The sequence below is a fragment of the Larimichthys crocea genome, chromosome XIII (genome assembly GCF_000972845.2).
Source record: "Larimichthys crocea isolate SSNF chromosome XIII, L_crocea_2.0, whole genome shotgun sequence".
In the NCBI taxonomy this organism is placed as follows: Eukaryota; Metazoa; Chordata; class Actinopteri; family Sciaenidae; genus Larimichthys; species Larimichthys crocea.
The window spans coordinates 36,661,543-36,681,362 of NC_040023.1; the positions used below are offsets into that span (position 1 = coordinate 36,661,543).

General features: G+C 41.0%; 1 protein-coding gene across 4 annotated transcripts; it reads right to left on the minus strand.

Annotated features, from left to right (window-relative positions):
* Positions 1-302: 302 nt before the first annotated feature.
* LOC104923944 (soluble guanylate cyclase 88E) lies at positions 303-17,406 on the minus strand. Of its 4 annotated transcripts, XM_027286139.1 has the most exons (18): positions 14,290-17,406; positions 14,045-14,101; positions 13,617-13,793; positions 13,010-13,142; positions 12,476-12,650; positions 10,831-10,922; positions 9,298-9,555; positions 8,967-9,111; positions 8,224-8,349; positions 7,946-8,066; positions 6,583-6,712; positions 6,043-6,189; positions 4,628-4,774; positions 4,390-4,546; positions 3,249-3,358; positions 2,687-2,785; positions 2,217-2,335; positions 303-1,567 (listed from the first exon to the last, which is right to left on the minus strand). In XM_027286139.1, the coding sequence occupies exons 3-18, from the start codon at positions 13,742-13,744 to the stop codon at positions 1,198-1,200; spliced, it is 2,457 nt and encodes an 818-aa protein (XP_027141940.1). In that variant the 5' UTR covers positions 13,745-13,793; positions 14,045-14,101; positions 14,290-17,406; the 3' UTR covers positions 303-1,197. The 4 variants fall into 4 exon arrangements, with proteins under 4 accessions (XP_027141940.1, XP_019126118.1, XP_019126120.1 ...); XM_019270573.2 differs by lacking the exon at positions 14,045-14,101; XM_019270575.2 differs by having other exon boundaries at positions 13,617-14,101.
* Between the last annotated feature and the right edge of the window lie 2,414 nt (positions 17,407-19,820).

A 19,820-nucleotide genomic window follows, 5' to 3' on the forward strand; every position in this document is an offset into this window, starting at 1 on the left:
TAGGTTTAGGTTTTGTGGAAAGAGTTGTGTTATTTGGCAGTTATTATTGGACAACTAGATATGCTATTCCCATGTTACACTTAATTAATTGCCATTGTAATTGCTTGATAATGTTTTAGTTACTGTAGTCCACAGCTGACATACAAGTATGCCATGCACTCAAATGCATGTAGGCTGAAGGCCCACACCAGCCGCAAGCCAAAAACTGAACTTTTGGTTACACCTGTAACTGGCAGGTTGATGTTTCTTAAAAACCACCAACCACTGAAAACCAACCAAAAAAGAAAACATGACAGTTGTAGTGGCTGTACATACAGTTTTATATAAATAAACACTATCATACAGTGAAACAAATGCAGTCAGTTACAAAACAGAAAGTAAGAACTCTTTAAGACAATGTTGTGAAGGTCTAGCCAAATGCCTGCTGTATTAACCATACGCCTAGTTTAAACAAAGTAAAATACAACCTCTCATTATTTCTACTCTCAGTGAATTAAACGAAGCATCCATAGAATTAGTTTCTCTGTTTCCGTGGAAGCTCGCGCTTCAGTTAAAAACCGTGTAAGCCCTGTCACAAAACGGCTTACTTTATTACCCCCCCCCCACCTCCCCGAAAAAAAACATCCTGTAATTTGTTGTCATTATACATTTGGATATAATTTCCGTAGCAGTGACTTCATGAATGGTTTGTAGAGCTGTAACATAATACAGCAAATAGCATAAAGAAAAGCAGAAACAAACTCATTGTCACGCCTGACTTCACCTCTAGTACAGTTTTGAAGTTCTCTCTGTTTCTCTGTGCATGTGCTGTTCGTATGTAGAGGACGTTGTACTTCCTTTTTTTTTTTAAAAAAACGACCCAAAAACAGTCAACATAAGGAAGGCATGTTGTGAAACCTGTAAAGTATTCAGGGTAAGTTCCCAATTTCTATACAAAGCCTTTGATGCATGAATACAACTAGACTTTAGTAGGAAATGTTGAAGTGTTGGTCTTGGAGGTGTACCTCTTATTTTAACTCTTATCTTACTGGATCTTTCACAACTCCTCAGGGTGACTTTCAAAAATATGTTTAAATGCAGATCATCAATAACCATAAATGTTGAAAACTGCTTGTCTTGCCTCTGATTAAACTTTAATGATATTTTCCCCCCACATGTTGGACACGTGGTGTAATCCCAACACTACAACCTGTCTGCTCACAGAATGGAGCAGGAGGCGCTGCGCATGGGCAGGTTGGTGGGCAGCTTGGCGTACTGCTGCCTGAAGCTGTTTCTCTTGTTGTTGAGGAAAGGACCCGGGTTCTCCAGTCCGTCGGCGGGTGCCAAAGACTCCGGCATCGCGTTTCCCTGGGGCACCTCCAACCTGGCCCCCTTGTTGTTCTTAGTCTTTTTGGCTTTCTCCTTCTCCTGTGGCTCGGCTGAAATTGTGGGGGGCTCGTTAGCGGCCTCTGGTGGCGGCAGGGTGTCCAGGGGGAGATCGCTGGGGCTCGGCTTCCCTTCGGCTTGCTCCTCGCTGCTCGCGATGTGGAGGTTGGAGGCCATGCGCTTGGCATTGGTGCTTGTGGAACTAGCGCAGTTATACATTATTAGACTTTCTCAATGATTCATAAAAGAATACCTGTAATCATGCTGTCAAATCAACATTTTTACATTTGATGATGATAGATGTATAATCACTAGTCTCTCGGATCTGAGATTCCTACCAGTAGCTCCTTAATACAAGGCCAAATGATTCACATTTGGCCTTGTATTAGGTCCTACACTCATATTTTTCTTCACCAAAGCAAATAAATCAGTCCTTGAAGTGAAGTTATTTCACCTGTTTTCAGTGAAATCGATACATTTTATGAGCATTCCCCAGAACAGCACAATTTCATATTTCGAGTGGACTTATTTGCCCTTTTGTTTCAAGATACTGGCACAACTTTTTCCAAAGAATTCTAGGGAAACTGCATTCAGTATAAACACACTTACTGTAAGTGGCAGAATCATTTTTTGTTTCGCAAAAAATGAAAGTGAAAATGTTGTATTTGGTGGTCAGCATGGATCTAGCAAAGAAAAGCACCTACAACAGCCATTCAGTTTGCTCGCTGTCTGGTGCTGCAGGGGGCAATGAGCACAACCCTAACTGAATCAACAGGGGGCATCCTGAGTCCATTCTGTACAGAAGAAAGTGATTATTTTGCTGCTGACTGCTTCCCTTGTTGTCTACTCACCCATTAGAGCTCTTGTCCTCAGAGTCTTTCTGTTCACTGCTGTAGCGCAGCTCTGCCGGGGTCTTGAAAGATAGATCCTTCTTTCCTTTCAGCCAGTAAGTCTTCATGTAGCCTTTACCCTGGAAGACATTGGAGAAATATAGTGTTCTGATCATAAATGCGGTGCGTACATATTGGAAATAACATGTAATCTAGTATTCATTCATTTCTATTGACTATCAGGTCCATAATATCTCTGAATTGGCTCAAGATTGTGAGTAATATTCACACCAAGTCTCCCAGCAATGGCAGGTGTCCTGTTTTTTAAAATTACAGCTCTCATATTCGAATAAGATTGACACGACCTTACATGTAAGGTATTAATTACACGTGCATCTCAATCAGTGGATGGGGGGATATGAACGCCATAATTTGCAGGAAAGAAATGACAGAAACTAGTGAAAGGTTCATGATAGATATTAACCACTCACCTTTACAAAGATTTTGCCCCTCTCCTCAATGATATAGGGCTCATGTTCCAGGTGGTCTTTGGTGGTCTGACTGATGTGTATCTGCATACCCTGCTCAGACAGACGCACATACAGAAAACTACTGCTAAAGCTGAGTATTGAAATACAATTTCCATCTGCACTGAAATCATTTTTGAATCATCAAAGGGGAAGTGGAAACATTTAGCTTACTGGACTCTAAAATGAGAGTTCATTCAGGGGTTTCCCCCCTTTTATGGATGTGTATAGGGAGGAAATTAAGCCTGCAAACTCCCTCCTTTTTAATTTTCTTTTCATTATAGAACAGATTTCCTACAAAACATGACATTAACTTAAGTAATGGAAAGAAAATGAAGTGATTACCCTGTTCCATTAACTAAAAAGCAGCATGCACAATGGCGTCATTAGAAAGAAAATGGTTTTATATACTAATCTACATGAAGTTGACTGAGGGAAACGTCTTTGCGGTTATTTATACTATTGCCATGGGTTATTTAGCACATTAGGCCGGGCCGTGGGTTGTTAAATATGTTAGTGTAGTCACCACTCCGTTGCTCTCCATCCTTGAGGCTGTGTTGACTGTGTCACCAAAGAGACAGTAGCGAGGCATCTTCAGACCCACCACACCGGCCACCACCATACCTGAGTGAATTCCTGAGAGAAGGAACAAACATGAGCTGATGTATTCATAAACTCTCTGAATTCATGTTTTATTGCAGCTATTCTTACATTTTCTGACATTTACAGTGGTTATTTACCTTGAGCTCATCACTTGTCATTCTAAGCAACCAATAGTGACAACAGAGAGGGACACAACTGCAAACTGTATAATATGTGCTGTCCTATTGTTTAGAGTGGAAAATATGTTTGGATCAGTTTATATTTGGCTTGAAGGGTACTGCTAAAGGCTGCTGTAACTTAACATAACCCTAATGTATTAGTGCGGGATTGTTGATGAATACTAATGACTCAGCAGTTGCTCTCCAGCCTTGAATGGAAGGAAGAAATTGTCCTCAGGAAACAATGTTTCAAGTGTTTTAGATTGGCAACCTGTCAAGGGAGTGCATGACCCTGACAGACTGAATAGTTTACAGAATCGATGGATGTGAAACGCAGTATTTACCCCATCAATTAGATCTCTGCTCTCAGTAGTTAGATTACCTAGGAAGAGTTACAGACCACAGGATCATGAAGTAATTCATGGAAATTGTTAGTATTGTATGACAAGCTGAAAAACACTATAATAATACTTCTTTAATTCAAAATGTTTAGTAATAATATTAGTAAATCTAAAATTATGCTCATCCAGAACTGGAGGGATGTACAAATGATAAAAACTTGATCTGGTCTCCAAAGTGGTCAGTGGTTAGGGTTGAACAGTGACCCCTTGTGACGCTAAGAAATCGGTGTCTTGATCTGTGCACTTTACATGGCTCCTCTGGTGGGGGATATATCTTTCTGTTCCCAAAGATCCCAAGATAAGATTTTTGGAGTAGTGGTTCAGTGGATAAAATGTCCAACCTGGAAATGTCTAAAGTGCAAGGATCAAGACTCTGAATCCCCACCAGTTCAGAGGCAGTGATGGCTGGCTGACCCCGAGCCATGATCTCGTGGTGGTCAGGAACAGACAAAACCCAAAACGGCAAAAATAGTGCCTTATTGTTGCTGACAGTCGCACTGCTCACCGACTCTGATCTGGATGTTATCTCCGGTGGAGGGGTCTTTAAGGTGGTCAATGGAGCTCAGCATGTCCAGGGCCATGTCGCAGATATGGTGCGCGTGAAAGGTTGTCTTGTTGGGCACGCCCGCCACCACCATGTAGGCGTCACGAATTGTCTCCACCTGAACAGAAAAGAGAGTGAAAATATTGTCTAATTGCAAAAAGGTGTCTATCAGATGAAGATACACCGGGCTCGGACTGACCTTGTAGACGTTGTGCTTCTCGCTGAGCGTGTCAAACACGATGTAGATCTCGTTGAGCATGTCCACCACCTGCATGGGTGTGATGTGGATGCAGATCTCATTGAACTTGACCACATCGCTGAAGAGGATGGTCACATCAGGGAAGACCTCCAGTACAAACAAACAAAAGTTATAAGTCAGACTGTGAGCAAACATGAGTACTATGTGTCCATATACCACAAAGAGATACTTGAGTAGCTCGCACAGGTCATAGGTTTCATGTGTCCTCAATTAGATGTTTGTTATTGTTGTATTCTAGTGTGGATGGATGTCCGCTTGGGTTAGTTTGTGGTAATTTGTTCTTTTTATTTTGTCATTTTATGTGATTGATGATTTCAATTTAAATTACTACTTGCACCACAATTGCTGCTCTTTGTTCTGCTGTCCATTTGCACAATAATCATCTTTTATCTATCCAACTATTCACATAATAGTTGTGTTTGTACCCATGTTTCATCTGTTTTTATTTTGCACATTGAGCTAGGAGTAATTTTGCTCTGTTGTACACTCCTTGTGTATGATCTTACATTTACCTTTATATCTTCCTCATATGTGGACCATGTAAGGGAAAAAAGTGTTCTCTCTTTCAATTTAATCTAATTGTATAGATCCATGAATAATTCAGCTCTTATCATATTCTCTTTCAATATTCTAACAGTTTCTCAATAATGTTCTCACTCGTCTTGTCCTTATTTGCACTACTGCTGGGATTGAATCCAAATGTGGTTTTCTTGGTAGCAAACTTGTTATTGTGTCATGGCTGATAGCATTCCAGCACCGAGTGCGTGCCCTTCGCTTCGGCCAGATTTATCTAGACATTTCTCTGAATCCAATAGAAGCGCATCTTTCATTCTAGGCCTACTAACCAATCAGAAGTACGCTGGGGCGGGACTTATGCGCTATGCATTGACACTCAGGCGCTTCAGGTGTCGTTGACAAGTCAAAAGTGAGCATCTTTAGCCTGCAGTAACAAGCATTGTAGCCTAACCCACAGGATGGACCGCAGGTTCATGAAGCCCTGGGATGACACTAAAGATTTCGAGAAGGGTATCAAAAATAAACGGCGCTGGGCGTGGATTGACGAGTTTGGAAGTGATGGCAAGACCTTTGTGCTTGTTAGAAAATGGCAGTTCGATATCGTGTGGAGTTTGCTGCCAACCTAAGGGCATTGTTGCATGGCTGACCTGACATCCATGTGGAGTGGGTTGACGCAACAAAAGGTACATCAAATGCAAGACGTGTTTTCTGTGAGTAAACTCCTCTGTTATGAATACTGCTGTGTATTACTAGTATAGTGGATATTGATTTTAGCAGTGAGCTCTAATATTTTGTGGTTTTTGAGTACCGCTCTCCTCGTTAACAGCGCTGTCTTGTACCTGGCATGTCTCCAGTGCAGTGATCCCCTTCCTGAGGCGGTCGGCCACAGCTTTAGGGATCATGGCATACAGCAAAGAATCACCTCTCTTCTTCTCTTCGTCAAGCTTCTTGATGATTTCCTGCAGCTGAGCGTATTTCTGTTGCTCCTAGAGGATCAGAAATGGGGCACAAGAGTCTACAGTTACAGTCTCACCTCTCTTAAAGCTCAAAAATCCCTCTTTGCCTTTTCTAATCCTCTTAATCCACATCTCTCTTGCATGACTGGAGTGGATTTAATGGGTGAAATCAATAGGGGAGCAGAGCTTTCACCTGGGCTCACCTGGTCAGGATGTTTCATAGAGAGAACTGGCAGCTCAGCATATCATACAATATGACATCTGCTTTGAAGCCTTATAACAGTACATTTTATAAGGTAATATGAGCCATTTGAAGCTGCTCCTGTGACTGTCATTTTGTACAATTGTGTTTCCCCAGTTGAACCCAAATCTGCTTTGTTTGTACGATGCCCTTTATCCGGAGACTAAGGATTCAGTCTTCACCTGATCGAGAGCCAGCTGCAGCTCAGCCGATTGTTGCGTCCCTGCCAAAATCAGCTCTCTGCTGGAGTCATGCAGGTTCAGATCGTTCACGTACACACCCATCTTTATCATGTCCTCCACCGTCTCTATACTGCAAGAATAAGACGAAGAAATTAAGATAAGCAAACAAATGAGAATTAATTCACTCAATTAGCATGCGTAAATCCAATCTCCAAAATTAGATATGATTTGGGGGTGGGAGGGGGGGCAGCCCTAATTTCAGTGAAACAATTTAGTGTGGAATAAATAGGGTGGCAGCACACACATATATAAAGACGATGACAGACGAAAATGTTTTTGAAGACTGCGTTCAGACAGGCTTTTTGTCTGTCTATAAAGTACCTTACATTCTAAATGAAGGCCAAACATCTCATCAGTTATGTCTCTACAAAGCAACTGAAGGCTTGTCCTGAATATAGTCTGCAAGGGAAAAAAAGAAAATTACCTCCTTTAATGACTCACATGGTAAATTCAGCATAATCCACCAGTCTATTTTTATAATTAATTTCATCATTTCACTATGTTTTTATCCCAATTATTATATATTGTCTCTATTAAAATGATGTTAGTGAAACCTAACACAAGTTTTTCAACAAAAGCCTGCAAAGGAAGGAAAAAGGACTATGCCCTGGAAATGTTTGGGTGCGTGTGTTGAATTAGCAAACTAAGACAAATCTACTTACTATAAAACTTGGTTAAAAACTGGTAATTAGACAAAAAGGACTTTCTGTAATAACTGCATGTCTCAAACAAAGGCCCAGTTTTGTATCCTAAAAAAAAACAATAATACTGAGAATTAATCTCAATGTAATTTTTCCTCAAATTGGATTTCCCTATTGTGTGTATGAAAATGTACTGAATGGACCTGATCTGAGAGTGACCCATGGAGAAATTATCTGAACCAGACATGCATTGTCGTAGAATTCTTGAGGACTTATCTACCAAATATTAAATTTATCCACAATAGCGTGAATTAATCGTTCAAAAGGAAAGTCACAAAAAGGGACACAAAGACAGTCAGACATAGTCGGAAATAGACCTGAGGATAATTAGACCAGATCCAAAATACAGTTGACTCCAGTTGACTGTAGTAGAGATAAAACACCAATGCTGTCACTGGCTGACTATGACACACCAAGGTATTACACACATTGATAGACAGACCCAATACTGGACGCTACATTAGCCTGAATTATACTATAAGTTGGGCCTGGCCTGGGATCGGATCCTAGACAGTTTCTAGGAACCAAGTAGACCCTTGAAGACCCCTCTTGTTCTGAGTCAACACCACCAAACATAGTTAGTCTGTAGGTTGTGGTCTTACATGGGTGTCCCAAGGAAGATGAGGGAGTCCCACTGGGGGACATACTTCATCTGGCCCTTCAGGTGGAGAGGTTTCTTTGGAGGCTCCCGCATGTCCTCAAAGATGGTCTCACTGCACTTACCTGAAAAGAACCATGAAGGATGGTTTAACAGGATTGTGGCCAGAGCTGCACATGTTAGTCGACTAAATAGACACAAGATAGAAACATAAAACGTTTCCAGAAGACCAAATTAACAAACACTGTTTGCAAGCACATTTGAAGCATAAATTGTTCTGACCGGTGACAGTCTGGAAGGCCAGCAGCTCAATATCTTCCCCTCCAGAGTTTGCAGAGCTGTTGTATTGGGTGAGAGCGCTGCTGTACTCTTGGTCCGTGCCCTTCATCTCCTCCACTGCCTTCGGCTCTGATGGAGGGAGCAAGCAGAAACAGTGAGAGGATGGATGACAGAATGAACCATAGTGTGAGTTAAGCCAGTGAGTTAATGAGGGCATGTGGAGATGGTGCAGTGAATTTCAATCACACCATCAGGCAATAGTAGAAGGCAGTATTCAATGAGAATTTGGCACCTTGTTATAAACTCTGTCCTGGTGTCTCGTTGATTGCTACGTTCCGGTTCATAACAGAATTGGTATTGCCATGTCCTCTTAAAAATAATATATACTCTGTTTTATTTCATTCTGTTTTTGAGAAGTATTCTGCTGGAAACTTCTTTGGTTTGCGTCAGTGTTCTTGTTACATTTCAATGCAAACATGCATTTCTCTTTACAGTATGTATTTAAATGCATGTGCTTTGAAGATGCAGTGCATTTAACTTTGTGGTTTGGCTCTTCAATAAGTTTGATACGCCTGGATATATCATAAATATTTAATTTTGCTCTGGGCAGTTACCCTTGGCAGAAAATGAGGGAGTGACACAAGGGGATGGACATTTTTTTGATCCCATCCTTTTGAGATGAAACCTTTTTTTTATACATTATGCATCTGAAATTTAATAAATGATTGAAATGAAAAGACTGGTACCTCTTTCTTCTTCCCTCTTTGCTTTCTCACTCTCCTCCTTCTCCTCGGGCTCCTCCTTGCTCAGTTTGGGGATGTTGACCTTCTGCTTGCTCTCGACCACCGCTTTAGACAACAGCTCGAACACGTTGTTCAAATGGGTGTAGATCTGATGAAAGTCAGCAGATTTTGTATCACAAAAAACACACAAGCAGGGTTGTCATTTAGCTCAGTTGGTAGAGCAACCGCCCCATGTACAAAGGCTGAGTCCTTGCCGCAAACAACAAAACAAAACAAAAGAAAAACACACAAGCAATTTAATATTTACATTACAAATATGAAAAATTGGACTCACATTATCCCAGCTGAACTCCAGCATGGGTCGGACCAGAGTGAACTCCTCGTTGACCTTCTTGCCCTGAAGGTCGGAGAAGACTTCCTTGAGGCCGTCGCCGATGCGGTACATGGTCATGTCCCGGCGGAAGATGACACTGAAGGGGAACATGTCAAAAAAGATACCACGTTTCATTGGCAGCTTCTCGTAGCTCGGCGCCGTCTTCTGCTGGGGCATGCGGTGTTTGAAGGCGGCGTTGTCAAAGTTCATCTTATAAACCTGGACGAGAGATTAGTTAATTACACCACTGAAATACAAGTCAACTATTATAAATACTTTCATGGTGGCTTGAACAACAATAAAATACAATTAAAATCATTGACGTAATCAAGTATTTTCATCACTTTGAGATTGTGGAAATGGTTAAAAGATCACAAGCCGTCTGTGAGGAAATATCCTCAAACACTTTTCTCACTTTTCTTTCTTTCAGAGCATGAACATGACTCGAATGTTAATTCCATTTATCTCTTACATCCACTTTTCAGATTAAGTTTAAAGAAAATCTTTAAACCATTAAAATGACTTGTTACATACAGTTTTCTCTTGAGAACAAATTATACTGCCTCTGCAGCTGTAATGTCAAATGAGAAATGCTGCTCTTTAGCTAATCAGAGTGAAGGCTAACCTGGCTTCCATAGTTACCCACATACACTCAGTATCATACAGGTGAATTAACAAGTCTTGTTGTGTTGTTGTGTCTTGTTATAACCTTTAAAGGAGGTTTTATTGTATGACTGTTATGACTGTTAAGTTACATTAGCTTTAGCTAGGTGGACCTGATAAACAATTGCCACAATTACAATCTCTTTTAAACTTTATACATCAGTAATAAGCCATTGACAAGAACAACCATTGGGTCTCTCTGGATCTCCACAGTATCTGTACCAAACTTTGCAACTTGTTAATATTAAGATTTCCAGAACTGATGGATTCAAATGGAAAAATCCTTGATTAAGGACTTTCTACACTTAAATCTAATAAATCTAATGTTATGCACACCTTATATGGAATCTGGTCCTAACCCTAAATGTCGTTACAAATTGATTATTTCTGTTCCATAGAGCATTATTAAATGGTTATTAACATGAATAGTATCAGTTACAGCTTATAAACTCCTTATGAACTATGCTGTCCTAAAAAGATGCCAATAAACTATAGTAATAAATGGAAACACTGGGCATGATCAGGTACTGTATGATAAGAAGTGCAACTTTGGGTGACTTCTAAAAAACAGGGGGTGACATTGATGTTACATGATGCTAGACAACAGGTGAGGTTGCACATTCCAGATATGTTCAGCTGTAAATTTGAGTTTACCCAGAGTCCCATCCCAATAAACACTTATCTCCATCTAATAAACACTTGCCGTCTGAGTGCAAACAAGAACTCGGCCTGGCATCTCATTGAACGTGGTGAAATCATTTCCATGCTGATAGAAGTGACGCAGGGTCAAGGTCAAACCCTCGACAGCTCGACCTAAGCCTGAGTACGTACCACATAGGTCATCTTCTCGGTTTCCTCTTTAGACAGGATTTCCACTTCGATATCTGTGTTGTAGAATTGCCGTCCCACTTGAGAGAGCTGCCCTGCAGGAGTGAATTAAACACGCTGGTCATGGATGAGTCAAGGTCAATTTCTGCTTAGAACAAACTTGAGTAACCTTTTTATTTTGGATCATTGACTTTGCCTGGATTGATGAACCTTGTCGGATGGTGTGACGACTGCCTTGTGCCTTTGAATCTGAATTTGAAGTAATTTACTTTGCTTTTCAACACAGCCTGCTGTACATGAGGCTCTTCTCTTTAGTTTTTGTCAATAAAGAAACTAACAACTCTGTAATACTTGTAACTAACTGAGGTATTATTGATTTTCTTGATCCAATATTGACATGTTATCTAATATTCTTAACTAAAACCAAAGAAGTTGAGACAAAATGTGATCACCTGTCCAAAACCTACAGTCCATGTCTGTTTTTAATTTGCATTACTGCAAACTATTTTGGAAAACACGCTCTTTGCTTGTTTTTCTAACCTTCTGACTAGTTTCTGTTCACTATAGGATGAAAATGAATGCTTTATGAGTTTTTATCTTTATTTAGTTTTTAAGTTTGATTTGATTTTCAAAGTTTAGTTTCAGTTATTTACCAGAACTGGTTTGCTAGTTTTATTTTTTATTTTTTAAATACTTTTTAAATACTTAATTTTTTAATACTAATGCTTTAATGTGAACACCGAAAAGACGAGGTCTGTTTTTACAGTTTTTACATATACAAAATAAGGATAAGCCAATAGAAAGGGCACAGGCATAGGTCGATTTAAGGATAAGCCAATAGAAAGGGCACAGGCATAGGTCGATTAACCCCCAGGTGTCTAGTTAGAAAAATAAAAAATACACATATATATCATAGAGCTACATGGTTGTAAAGTCACATTTTTTCCAGTATTTGTCTCCCTTTCCTTTTTTTGTAATTGAATAGTGATTTTCTCCATAACGCGAACAGGGTTGATAATGCTGATGGTTTTAGTTCAGTTTTTATTAGTTTCAGTTTTCAGTTTTTTTATTTTATTCTAAAACTTGTTTTGTACCAGTTTGAAGAAGTTCAGAGGTATAACAATTATTCATAAGAGTCACATCAACATGTCAGTCTCAGTAAACATTAGTTTACTAGTAACTAGTTAAGCTCACTGTAATAACCTTGGTTGAGACTGGAGACATCTTCCATTGCAGTGAACATAAGTTTGCTTTTATGTCATTTTTTTATATCCATAATGCATTGCAGCAAAGCAAAACAGTGCATCGATTGAAAAACAGTACCTAGACCTGTGGCTGTGTATATATTGATATGGACGTTAAAATAGTTTATGTTGTTGTTGCTGTCCTTCCTATTCGTCCGTTTATTCTCTTTGCTCTGACGTTAATGATCTATACTCATATTCACTTCCCTGATCTGAATAAACAACATAATATTTGTAGTGTTATTGCCTTTCATGCTTAATCTTGTTCAGGTTTATGATGGTTCACACAAACACTGGTTGCACTACAGAGAAGTTTGGGGTTAGGGGTTCAAACCCAGTTTCCTGTCCCTGTGGTAAACTTGGTAACATCCAGTGTTTCCCCCCTGCTGTGTGCTTCTCATTACCTTTGACAAACTGGGTGAAACCCTTGCGGGTGCTGCGGTAGTGCAGCGTGAGGCTTGTCTCGCACTCCTCCTCCACGCAGAAGCTCGGTGGCTGCACCTTGGGGAAGGAGAAGCGAAAGTACTCGTGCAGGTTGTCCAGCTCATTGATGAAGTCGCGCACATTTCGCCCCAGGACCTACAAAAGATGGAAGATGATGATATTTAAATTGTAAACAAGAACAGTAGCTTATATATCATGCATAATGTCATTATAATGTTCTTTTTCAAGGTGTCAGAATACTTAGGAGTCATAATTCATTTTAATTTAAGTATCGACACAGATACTGTACTGAATATACCCTTATTGTCTGTTGGGGATTTGCTGATGCTTACTAGTCTATTTGCAAATGTGAAACACACTGTATCATCTGCTAAGAGCATTTTCTCTTGAAGAAATCTATAGGTTAGATTAGAAGTGTATGAATTTAGTCACTAATGTGTTGTCGAAGGACAGAAAAGAGTATTTATTCCTGGGAGGGGCAGTCACTGTATCACCTTTAGGATCCGCTCATATCCGTAGTTTCCAATCCTCTTCACCATATAGACCCCGAAGGCGTACATCAGCTCATCGTGAGTCTTTCCCAGAACCTCGCCCGCTGCCTTCGCCAACCGCAGGATGAGGTTGTCACTATAAATAAGAAGAAAGTTATTAACTCATGTCTGTTTTGAGTTATTGCTGATGTGACTGAGGTGATATTTGACCTGAAATCAGCTTTTCAAATGTCCAAAAAGACACAGACATGGACATATTTTAATAATTTCAATCAAAATCAAATTCAGAGATGAGGACAACATAATAGATTCTCTAACTGTTTCTATAAAGTCAACAACAACAAGCGTTACACATGTATATTTATTGCATCAGTGTGCTAAATTGTCTTGCTTGTGTCCATCTTGTGCATTATCACATCAACACTCATTCATCAGAAGTTTATCTACAGAGTAAAAAGCTGAGAAAACCAAAGAAGGTTTCAAAGTGCTGCACTTGAAGTTGCTATTAAACTTTTATTATAAGAGAATGTCTGAAAAACCAAGACATCGTACAAGTCTGTCCTAAAATTGTGCAGTCACCAAACACGATTTACAAAAACCAACAACCTACTTGTACATCTGATGTCTGACAAACTTGAGATGGGGTATCTCCGCTCGGTTCTCGATCAGTCTCCACACATCCTCTCCGTAGGATTCGTTAATGTAATCGTTCACTGCTTCCAAATACAGGCCGTACATCTTCAGGGGGTTGGAAACCTCCAGACTGATGCCGAAGTTAACTGCTTAGCTGAGGAGAGACGAGAATTATAAAAGCTGGAGTCATCTTTGTTAAGATCCGCAGTTTAAAAAACCATTAGGAGAAAAAGAAAAAAATCCATTCTCCTTGACAAGGACAGACCTTTGGCACTGTCTCCTCAGTTTAAAATAAGACATCTCGCTTTTGTGTGAAGCTTTATTGCAGCGCTAAAAGAAAATGTAAAAGCATAGTATTGTATCCACCTGCATGCATGAAAGGAAAGATATGAAATATGCTTTTACCCGTTTCACACACAACCTCATGAAACCTTAGGTAACCTCCTCAGACACCAGCTACATCTACAAAAAGAGAAAAATCTCAATAAGTCTACTTCTGCTTTACTCTACTCTTACTATAAAAAAACTCAAAAATCATCAGAGGGAAATCAGGCAGCGCTTAATGCTCCCATCCCACCAGTTAACTATAATAAAAAACAGAAAAGAAGCTTAAAAAAGGATAGGAAGGTGAAAAGAGAAGCCCCCTTTACCTGCAGTCCCTCAGTGCTGTGTTATCCTGGGCTCCGACTGTGCCAACCAGCGCCACGGCAATGCTCCCTGCTGAGAGTTTCCACCTGCAGCTGACATGTGGCTCTTCCCTTGACACTTGCCTGTCAGGTCAATAGGTGACCGCGGCCAAAATAGCAGCAAGGCATGTTTGTGGCAGGTAGCAAAGAAAGAAAAAAAAAAAAAAAGGCTTCTCTCACCTACATGGGCTGGCAAACACACTGGGTCTAATTTGTAAGGTATTTGTATGGAGATGAAGTCTGTGGGTGGCTGTTACTGTATATGGGAATCTCTTAAAAAAGAAAAAAAGACATTTAGTTTCTGTGTTATGTAAACCGGAGCGCACAATGTGAGGCTCATTATCCCAAATTAGCCTGTACTCTTTTGCAACAGCTCATTAGGGCTACCAGGTTTCTTTGGCTAATTACTTCAAATTTGCATAATTATGGTCAGGTGCACATTAAACTGACGGGCATTGTGTGTGTGTGTGTGTCTAGATTGGCATTTGAAAGGTTTCTGTATTGTTCTTTTTTTGTTTTTTTTTGTTTTTTCGTGTGTGAAGTGAAGCTGAATAATTCCTTTCAAAACATTCCAGGTTTTCCCGTTAAAGGGCCGCCCGTTATCCGCTGCTGATCCGTGAAGGTTGAAACGCCGAAAAACATTTAGAGGAAACTAGTTTTCACTTTTTGTCATAAAAAAACGAGACATGTTTGATTAGGACAAGAGCTTTATTGAACAACCAGTGTGGCAGCTTACTGCTGGGTTATAAATGCTCACACTGTTCTCTTTAAGTGCACTAGGGGGCACTGTTACAACACCCTTGATTTATTACTGGTTTGTCCTCCTGTAGGGGGGAACAGAGCTTGAAAATTATATTTATAAAAAAAAAGAGTGACTTTGGCCTTTAAATGAGTCCAGACAAAAGAAGATCAAGCTTTCTGTTATTTTATGACATTTGTGGCCTGTTGCAAAAATACACAGACGTGATTCAAAACACAATTTTCCACCATTTAAAAAAAAAAAAAAGACCTGGACTTTTTATTTTCTCATATTTAAATTCTGACCCGGAAGGTTAGGAGGCTCACACCTATCATGTCGAGGTCTAATTAAGAAAACACTTTCGAATTTCCAGCCACCACTTTCCTCCTCACACCTTCACTCCCCGCGAGGGAACCAAAGGTGTACTGACAGCTAGTCTGTAATACCCGCTCTGAGCGATAATGAGCCGCTCTCTGTTCCATTTCTTCTGTGGCTTTTGGCTTCTTCTTTTTTTTCCCCCCCCTCATGCCTTGCCAGCGTTTCCCTTCCACTCGCCAGGTGCTGCTGTCTGTCTTTTAATGGCCTTCTAGTGTGACTGTGCCACACAGTCGGCCTGGGAGGTCCGCCGCTGCCTCCTTAGCCGGGGGGGAACAGAGGGAGATAACAATGTGCTGATGGTGCCAACCACAACTCCACACAGATGCCGCTGGTGCTTTCATTAAAGACGACATGACTCATCTTCTTTCGCTCCGCCAATATTACACCCAGCTTTCCTCTTTCCTCTTTCCTCTTTCCCCACACAAAGAGAAGAAGGTGCTGCTGTTTCCAAAAGGTGTCCGTTCATGTCATTTTTCAAATGTTAACAGGGAGCCGAGGAACACACCAGACGCCCCCCCCTCCCCTTCCATTGTTCGATGTGAACACACACAGGTACACACTTGCACAAATGGCCTGTTTTCTCCACCACACAGGTGGTGTCTGTTTCACTCCTCTTCATATATGTTTCCTCTCTGTCCCTGCTTGTTATCTGTTGAAGGAGTTATCAGGCTCAGCCAGCCTAACGAAAAGGGATGATCCAATCTGTGCAGAGTATCGGGTCACTGGAGGAAACCGTGCATAGTCAGTCCTACTGAGCTACAGCAAAGTGAGGGGGTTGATATCATTTTTATTCCATCAAAGCATCCAGACATTGATTAAAGCATCAGCACAAAGTACAGACCGGTTATTGGAGCATTTCCACTGTGTCAGACCACAAAGTTGTTGGGTGACAAACTCCCGCCATAAACTGCCTCTTATTGCTTACAACCCTGCAGCCCCCCCCCCACTCATCCTCCGGATAAAACTGTAAATCCCCCTCGGTGTAGCAGGACTGTGACTGCACAGAAGCTGCAGGGATGAATCGTCGGATGTGGCCAAATGGAAATCTCTGCCTCCGTGCAGGAGCTGTAACTGTTGTGACCCCGTGGTTGAATACTTAATGGGAGTCTATCTGTATCCCTCAGCCCCCTCTCCCCCACTTGCAAAAAAAAAACATGCCATATTTCTCGAGCACAGTCCCATGATACCTCCCTCTTATTGGTTTTACTATAGACTATGATGCTACGCTAGCTGAATGCTAACGATTTCGGGGGCATCTTATTGTGGGTTTATGCAGCAACCCACTCTCTCTCTCTCTCCCTGTCTATCTGTATTTATAGCTCCTCTGTGGGTTCTTCTCCCCCCCTCCTCCCCTCCTTGCCTCCTTGCTTCCTCCCTCTCTGTTTCTTTTCAGTTTCACCTGTCAGCATCCACATCTCCCCCCACCTCTCCAGTATCCTTTACTCCACCTGCTACTCCTTTCACTTTGTCGACAAGGACCGACGCTGCTCTCAATCTCCACCCCTTCCATCACTATTTAATGCACCATTTTGTCGATATCAGTGGACGTTATTGTCACGGCTGCCTCCCTCCCTCTGCATTCTCATTAATTAAATCTCCCACCTTCGTTTTAAAAAAAAGTATGTGACACCGGGGGTCGGCTGTCGTTGCTCCTTTTGCGTGGATTTCTATGTGGCTTAGCACGGTGAGGCTTATAGCACCTGACCAAGACCTACTCGCATTCACTCCGTCTCTCTCTACAGGCCCCTCTCTCAACGGCTGCCGATGGAAATACAGTGCTCTTGGAGGTGTAAAAATAGTGTCAAATCCTAACAAAGGCAATTCAAGAGCGGGAGATAGGAGAAAGGTAGAGAGAGAGTGAGAGAGGGGGGAGACGTTGCACGCTGTTCGGAAAAAGAAAGGAAATTCAGGGTTTCACAGTCTGCATATAAATATTCCATTAACTTCAGCCGGCTCCATAACGGCATGGCAGTGCGGTTATGCATTCAGTGCCTGGAATTTGAAATGAAATTATGGTGGAGGTGGAGAGGGAGGTGGTGGTGGTGGTGAAATAGCCGTTTCCTTTCTTCCAATTTTCTCCTCTTCCCTCTTTCGCCCCTTCGCCTTATCACGGGTGACACTAATCCAATTTCAGCTCTGCTTGTGACAGCTCTAACGTAGTTTTGTGTACTGATTCCAACCCCCGTGTGGACTCACACACATGAGTGACGCACACACACACTCCAAAAGGTCACATACAGTATTCAGATGTATCCACAGTGTTCACACCTACCTATGCATGTTTCACAGTACAGTACGTACACACACACACGTATGCAGAATCTAACACATCCATCCATGACTGCACACAATCCATCCACAGACCCGTAACTTAAACAGGCTTCCTGTCATTTTCCTGAAACCGCCTCACAAATACATTAGTCCCGTGATCCGTGAGTTTACAGTCGAACCTCAACTGCAACCAAACAAACTCAACAGATCTGCTCAGCGCTCTGTGGGGGATCCACATTCTTGGGAAAAAGGTCAGTTCAACCGAATTACTCCTGTAACTGGATCCAGCCATGTGGATACTCGTGTGTTTTCATATCTTCCACCGCTCAGACTTTAGCCGCCACCCCAACACAATGGAGATTTTCAAAGTATCCTTCCAAAAACAGTGTTGCTGTAATCCGCAGACGTCGTGCCATTCATCAGCTGAAACTTTCAGCCCTGTAACCTCAGTAAATAAAACTGAAACCAATCCGGGTGGTTGCGTACTGTTGGGAGTAAATGGGAAAATAAGTTCTTTTGTGTGGGAACTAACCTTATAAACTCCATTATTGTACTGCGATCACTCCAAACTCAAAGTTCAGTTACGGCTGGAAGCTTTGCAAATAGCTTAGTAAGTGAAATTTGTATCCTGAAGTGAAGAATGAACCTACATGTTTATATTTGTATACTATAAAGTATGTGTTCTACTTTCCTGTTATGACTGCGCTTCAGTCTCTAAGATTCTGTCTTATTACCAACAATGTATTCATAGAAAACCCCAAAACTTGCTGCACTTCTAGACAGATGAGTCTGTCCTTTTAACTCCCACAACACAACACACGGCTGTATTGCATTCAGTCTCTTGGGGGTAACTGCTGGTGGAGAAATTAGTCTCCATGCACCTCCTGTGATGGATTTCTTGCTGTTTGATTATTGAACGTCGGTGCAGAATTGTGAGATTAGAAATAAACCCTTGGCTCTTTGATTCTGAGTGACTCACCGTAAAGCCATGATGTTTTTGCTATTGATGTTTTTAGAAATTCTATTGTAGTGGCTGGAAATGAAAGAAAATACACAAGCAAACAACCAAACTGGTACACAGGTATGAACAAAAATAGTTCTATAAAGATGCAATGCACATGTAGACCAGGGGTCTCTTGGACTAATGATCAATCTCGAAGCAACGGCTAGAGACTAGATCCCCAAACCTGTGTTGAACTTCGCTTTTACCAAACCGTGTGCTCTGAATAAGCGCTGTGATGAACTGGCGTCCAATGTCAGCTGGGATTGGCTCCAGCACCTGGGACCCTAATAAGGATGAGCGGTTATGAAAAATAGATAGATGGATGGATGGATGGCTCTGAATAAGTGATCACTTCCAACTCATTTTCAAGATCTTCACGTCACCTCAACATTCAGATTAATTCATTTCACACACTTCCTTACAAACATTGTTTTAAATGTTGTTTTTATGTATTATATATATAATATATATTATATATTATATATATATATATATATAATATATATTATGGCTCCAATACAGTCAAATAAAAAAAGAGGTAACTGGATATTCCTAACTCCTATTTGCGCTCACATTATAATTATCGCTGATTGTAAGGTGTTGTCAAGTTTGAGTTCATTTGAGATCAGAAGTTACAAATGAGCTTCTTAGAATCTGCGTAAGCCAAATTTTTTGTTATGCTCAGTATCTTTTGTGAATGTAGGCACACTGTCAGAAATGATCTTAAGACAAATTTTGAGTAAATCTAATAGCATTTTTGTACATGAGGCTTCATGATCAAAATTCAAAACAGAAACAGAGCAGACTAGAACACCCACGTTCACTGGTTTTCTGATTCACAACAAAGATTTATAGGTTCGTAAAGTAAAGAAGTGTAAAAACAGGACAATACTTTGGATTATTTTTCATGCACATTGCAACCTTTTGGGACTGTCCTTTTGTGATCTGTCATTTGCATGGTGCATGGACCTATGATCACTAACCGTGTTGTTTGTCAGTGAGAAAATGCATAAGTGGCATGATGTCAGAGCTGCTAAGCCTTGTTGGGAGGAAGTCAGAGTGGATGGGGTTAGTCAACAAAGCGTGTGACTTGAGTATGGGAGG

Coding starts and splice junctions, on each gene's coding strand:
- LOC104923944 (XM_019270573.2), bottom strand. CDS start 13,744: ATGTACGGCCTGTATTTGGAAGCAGTGAACGATTACATTAACGAATCC. Junction 10,923..12,475: donor TTTCACCCAGTTTGTCAAAG/GTAATGAGAAGC, acceptor TCACTCCTGCAG/GGCAGCTCTCTCAAGTGGGA. Junction 9,112..9,297: donor TGGAGTTCAGCTGGGATAAT/GTGAGTCCAATT, acceptor GACTTTCATCAG/ATCTACACCCATTTGAACAA.